At 39.8% G+C, this 6193-nt stretch overlaps 1 protein-coding gene across 1 annotated transcript; it reads right to left on the reverse strand.

Moving 5' to 3' along the window:
• Positions 1-1182: 1182 nt before the first annotated feature.
• LOC141697921 (GDSL esterase/lipase At5g22810-like) lies at positions 1183-3198 on the reverse strand. Its single transcript, XM_074502484.1, has 5 exons — positions 2815-3198; positions 2595-2725; positions 2095-2328; positions 1697-1952; positions 1183-1622 (listed from the first exon to the last, which is right to left on the reverse strand). Exons 1-5 carry the CDS (start codon positions 3071-3073, stop codon positions 1429-1431), a joined length of 1074 nt encoding a protein of 357 aa, XP_074358585.1. The 5' UTR covers positions 3074-3198; the 3' UTR covers positions 1183-1428.
• Positions 3199-6193: the final 2995 nt, after the last annotated feature.

Here is a 6193-nt window from a genome sequence, read left to right on the forward strand (position 1 = left end):
ACAAGTTACGATTTTTCACTCATTATTAGTCGTGAAATTGAAGTACAGGATTGTGGGAGAACCATCACCCAACAATTGGGTTGTACTTAAGTGTCTCAATACAGCTGCATATCTTCAGACATGTATGGCAAAGTAGGTTTTCCTCTATACATGTGTGTATATATAACATGTGTGCATGCGAATTTCTGCTTGAATGATCTTAATGTTTTACTGTTAATAGAACGACAGGTAAGAACTGGTATAATGTTTGGAAATACATAGTTTTGTTTCAAGCCCATCGACCTGGTAAATATTGGTTGTCAGCTTAGATAATATGGATAGAGAGATGTATGGGTATTGAGTGGAATGAAAACATGCAAACCAGATCAAAGGTGGAAAGAATTTGTAGTTAAGAAATAGTAGAGTGCAAATTTTCGGTGAAGGTTTGTGAAGAATACAAGTATGGAGGAAGAATGAGCATGTTTTATACAGTGAAACTGAGAATGGACTTATACCGGCAAATCATATAACCGGATCGATTTCGGATCAATTTCACTTTCGGATTATGATATAACTGCAGGCTATTCGGATCGATCGGATGTGATTCGGTTTGGGTCTAATTTGGATCAAAATTGGATGAAATTCGGATAAAAACGGACAAATTTTGGTTTGGATTAAATACGGTTCGAATATTTTCGGATCATAACTTATTTATTTTTTTATTTTGTGATACTTAAAAAAATATTGTTTTATTAAATATAGTAGTTTTAATATAATATAATTTACTTTTACAATTATGATTAAATAGTTATATTATCACGAACATAAAATACTTCAAGTATGAATTTTGCTTATTTCGGATCATATTCGGTTCAAATAATATATGATTCAATTTTGTTCGGTTCCAATTTATAATCGAATCTAGTATTTCGGTTAACTTTTAGGATCAGCTAATTTTCGGATCAATTTAATTTTATTTTCGGATAATTATCGAATTATATGATTCGGATCTCGGATCGAATCTTGTTTCCGTTCTTCGGATACAAACACATTTTGCAAGGTCTTAGTTTATAGTAATATAAATAGTAAGAATTTCATTTTGTTTACACAAAATTTAACCGAATGAGCGTTAGAAGAGAATTGTGCATATACTAAAAGCAGGTAATTACTAATTTACATGATCGTAGATTAGCACTTGGCAGTGACAGGAAAACTTTCAAGCTGCATAGAAACTGATACAATGGCCATATTTAACCGCCATATTTGACCATATGATAATAGCACAAATTACAAGCTACGAACTGCTCAAAATCTACTGAATATGATTCACCGTCATTATTCAACAAAGAGATCACAATAGTTCTACCAACCAACATAGACTTATAGAACAAAGATACTATACTTGGGTACGTAGTACAAAAAATATAAATATTACAACAAAGGCGAAAGCTAACCGATAAGTGCAATGCCACTGGCAAGCAAGTTATCGGCTAAAATCTTGTTTGCAGCTTCAGAAGGATGAAATCCGTCCCAAAACACATATTGTGATGCATTTGCACATGTTCCCACTGATTTAGCATTGCATAATATTGATGTTTCCAGCAATCCAGTTCCACAACATGCTCTTCTTGCCTCAGAGAACCCTGCAATATAGTTTTGTTTATGTTTACTTCCATATAAACCTAAAAATTCTAAGAAGAATCACTTTTAGACATACCAAAATCAGCTGGTTTAGTCACAAGATCATAGAGTGACTGGTAGATATCTAAGATAACAAGATTGAGGCCAGTCAGCTTGTTCTGCAACCTCAGGGATGTCATATTTAGTTTGTTGTTAAATGATAGTGCCACAGCATTCATATTGGGTAAACACTGGTTACTACCATCCCCAAAGAGTGTGATAGATGCTGGTAGGCATCCTAGTGGCGGCAGTGTTGTGACGCCGATTTTCCTTGCTCCCAGACTGTATAGTTGCTGAACAATTAGCAAACTACATTAATAGACAAGTATGTGTATGTGATGAAGAACCTCTAAAATTGCATGTTAGTGTATTTTAAAATTCTATGCAATTGCATTAGAACTTTTGGTGTAAACAAATATGCAAAGATGAAAGTACCTGCACAACAGTAGCATAGTATTGCATAAGGATGTCCGAAAACTGATCAGGTGTATAGTTCTTGTAAAGGGTTGGATTGACATAGTAGTTCTGCACAAAGTCACTAGCACCAGAGCTAAGTAGGTGGATCGAACCGGATATTATTGATGTGGCATTAGAAATCCCGGCAATCCTAACTAATTTGGTCTGGTAATCCTTGTAATACATCACCTGCTTGCTCAATGGAATTGTGTGCTGCACATGCATCAAAAAATGCTTAAACTACATTTTTCTAGGATAAAATCATCACCGTGTAATTGACAAAGAGCAACATAAACATATGTTTTTGAACGGAAAATCTAGCCTGGAAAGTGGAAACTACAAACGGGTAAATTGTACTACCAAGACTTGTGATTTATAGTACTGTGACTGAGAATTTCAGTAGTTGTGAGTGACTGGTTACTTGTAGCTAGTTTTAGTGTAACATGGCCTGTTTACCTACAAAGTGTGTTTTTGCTTACATATAATTTAGCTGTATTTTCATAGTAACCAGAAGAACCGGAGGCAAAGTTCGCTCCAAGTAAGAGATTTTTCCCTCTAGCTTGCTTGCTCAAATACGCAGGTGGGTACGTAGTAAAGCCCAGGTTTTCAGCTGATCAGAAAAATTGACAATTCACATTAGAGTATTAGACATTCATGACAAGAACATGGTATAAATATATGAATGTTTGTGAAACGTACCAGTGAAATCGGTGGCAAGCTTTCCATTACAGAACCTCCCAGTCGGTGTGTGACTGATAAAATCTCTTCCATAAGGTGGAAAGTTTGATTTTATAATAGTGTAAATTTCATTGTTGTTCCCCACATCAACAACAGAGTCACCAAATATGAATAATGCAGGAACAAGTGCTTGACCGTTGCTCACTTGCAGGTCTCCAAGAACACTGAGTAGGCAAATTAAACAACTGATTTGCTTCAAATAACTTGAATATTTCTGCATGTTTACAAGTTTAGAAATGGTCTGTGGAATACAAGGTGGTCAGAGGTGAGATTTATAGGGAAAGAGTACAAGTTATGTAAAGCCCACAGGTTCTCCTAAATAGTTGAAATGGCACATCACAAGGCAGTGCTGTCTTTTGCAACTAGGGTTTTGAGCATATCTGTTTTTAGAAAATATTATGGTGTATTCTAACCAACAGAACAGATATACTGTATAATACTCCTTCCGTCCCAAATCTTTTGTCTTGTTTAATTTTTACGGTCAAATTTACCGAACTTTGTTTAACATTTACGCATCTTCTTTTTATAATTTAGAAAATTGGAAAAGTATTAAAGTTGAATAAATAAACTTTCTAATGATATGATTTTATAGTATATGCGTAATATTTGGTTAAATTTTGGTAAATTGGACCACTAAAAATTAAACAAGATAAAAGATTAGGACGGGGTGTAGAATTGATAGTAATACATGATAAATGTGTATATAGTGATTCTTCATGGGTTTTGTTATATAATAAAAGAGTAAACAAGAAGGTTAATAAATTTATAAGTAAGGTTAGTGTTTAGTATTATTAATAGTATGGTAGTTCTAACTACTAAAATAAAACCTGCTTCATTTTTGTTTTATGTTAAAAAAAAGTTGTGTTTGAGCTGTAGTGGCTTGTAGCACACTTAAGAATGCAGAAGGGAGATAATCAAGAATTGAAGTTAAGTTGGTGGGCACATGTATTTAGACAATGCCAAGTACCCAGGTAAATGCAGTGATGCTGCAGAAATTAGATGGTCAGGGACCTCAACTAATTTTCATATTGTACTGTGTGCCCTTGTATAAATGCCCTGTATCCTTTTTTATCAACACCTTACAACTTAACCATCTCATATTCCAATATACATTTATATACATATAGTAGTATGTTGTGACTTGTGAGGCTTCATTGTTTTGTTTGTTGCTGGCTTGGGCTTGCTGCTGTACTAAACTGCTGGAGTATTTTATTTCCCAAGTCATGTTAATGTACTCTGTTATATCCAAAATTTGGCATTAAATTGACTCGGGTCAAATACGGGCTAGTTACAGTCAGACTCGGCATTGCGTTGTGGGAGTTAGGACGCGTCCAAGCCTACAGGACGCGCCTACTTGAGAAGGGATATGTTACGAGGCGGGGAGAGTGCATGGTCAAGGAAGGACGCGCCCAGGCGTTATGGACGCGTCAATGTTTATGAAAGTGCTTGGCAGATAAAATCTTATGGTGATGGACGCTCTAGGACGCGCCTACTTTAGCAAGGATGTGTCGTTGAAAGTGAAATGTTGTGCATGATGGTTTAGAGGAGACGGTGCAAGTCTAATAAGGTTAAGGACGCGCCCTATATTCTAGGACATGTCCTGTGACTTTACATGTTATAAGGAACGATTAAAGCAGGGTTGGATTTGTGGAGGTTAGGACGCGCCCAATTGGTTAGGACGCGTCCTATGTTTGATCTATATACTTTTGATGTTGAATTCAGGAAAAAGCTTGCATGGAGAGGAGCAATGGAGGATTATTTTTACTAATGTATTTGTTGCAGGTACTCTTTGAAGAATTCCTTCCTTGAGACGGTCAAGGAGGGGGATGTCCGTGAAAAGCTTGAAGGCCTCCAGGGGTATGCCTGATGATTGAAGGCCTCCTCCTGTATTCAACGGATGTCCTCGTTGGGGATGTGGGGTTTACTTTGGTGTGTGCTTTGGGAGCTCTGTTCTTGTATTCAACGGGTGTCCTCGTTGGAGAACTTTGGAGTCATCCTGCACTTTGCACCCAAGAGCTTGGGATCACCTGTCCTGCTATCTGGTGGGTTATCCTCATTCGGGGGACAGGGACGCGTCTGACATTTGGGGTGAACCGTGGCTATACCTGCGTTCGTAAATCAAGGGAGATAGCTGTAGCGGAGTGTTATCCTTGCGCAGGGAGATGCACTATCTGTGAAGTCCTACGATTACGGACGAGCCTTGGGCCTTTGCGGTTGGGCCTCATAGTTGGACATTCCTAAAGCTAGCGGAAGATGGATATTGGATGGGCTTCTACTGGGCTTAGGAGTCTGAAGTCTAAATTCATTAGACTTCCTGTTCTACGAGAACTACGTCAGGCTTGATCCCTATATAAAGGGTACGTAGGCACATTGAGAGGGTAAGAAGTTGAGAGCTGAAAAGGGAGCCACCACTTACTCTGATCAATCTCAGCTTAAAACAACCACAATCAACCACACACCACTTAAGTTTCCGGCAAAGAACCACCGTCACAGATCTTAGTTCCGGCGAGAAACCTCAATCTTTGTTGTTACCAAATTCCTCCGTCAACAAATTGGCGCTAGAAGGAAGGGTGCTAATTAAGGTCGCAATCTTAGGAGGAAAAGATGTCTTACAATCGTGATGGAAGTTCTTATGATGGAAGTGACAGCAGGTCTGAAGGAGAAGGCGGGGGGCACTATACTCGCCACGAACCTTACGTTCCCAGAAACATGGCGGATCCACCGAGGGCTCCAGATGTGGGGGGGACACCTCCAGTTCTCATCAGCAACGCTGATATATTGGGGCAATTGTATCGCATGGGGGATACTCTTAACAGTTTTAACTCAAGACTGAACACGGTGGAGCGCCGAAAGACGAGGAGAGGTCGTCGTTTCCCCCGTCATGGTCATGCCTTGGGGAAAGCCCCTGTAGTTGAGGGAGATACCCAGGGGAGCGGGGATAACCCGCGAATCACTCCACGGCGTTTGCAGTATTCTGATGATGTAGAACCTATTGTGAAGCTTGCGGATGAGGACACTGAAGGCAGAGAAAGGCCTCGCCTGGGCAACCAGGTAGTGTCACACCCGCATAGGTCCGGGCGTACGATGGACGAGCGTCGTCGTGCGGAGAACGCTCAAAACCAAGACGAGGGAGGAAGGGATCTTTCAGCCTTGAAAAGGAGGCTTGACATAAGGTTGGAGGACGACGATTTGACGATGTTGCTGGTAGAATGGCAAAAGGAAGGAAACGCCGGAGAAGTGAGGCTCCGTGATACGACGCGTGTGCCCCCCGCATTCCAAAGGGATGACGGGGTGCAGCACCGCAAGCACGAGCGTGCCCCTCCGCGAGGAAGGCCCGGGA

This window comes from Apium graveolens, chromosome 11 (assembly GCF_009905375.1).
Source record: "Apium graveolens cultivar Ventura chromosome 11, ASM990537v1, whole genome shotgun sequence".
Classification (NCBI taxonomy): Eukaryota; Viridiplantae; Streptophyta; class Magnoliopsida; order Apiales; family Apiaceae; genus Apium; species Apium graveolens.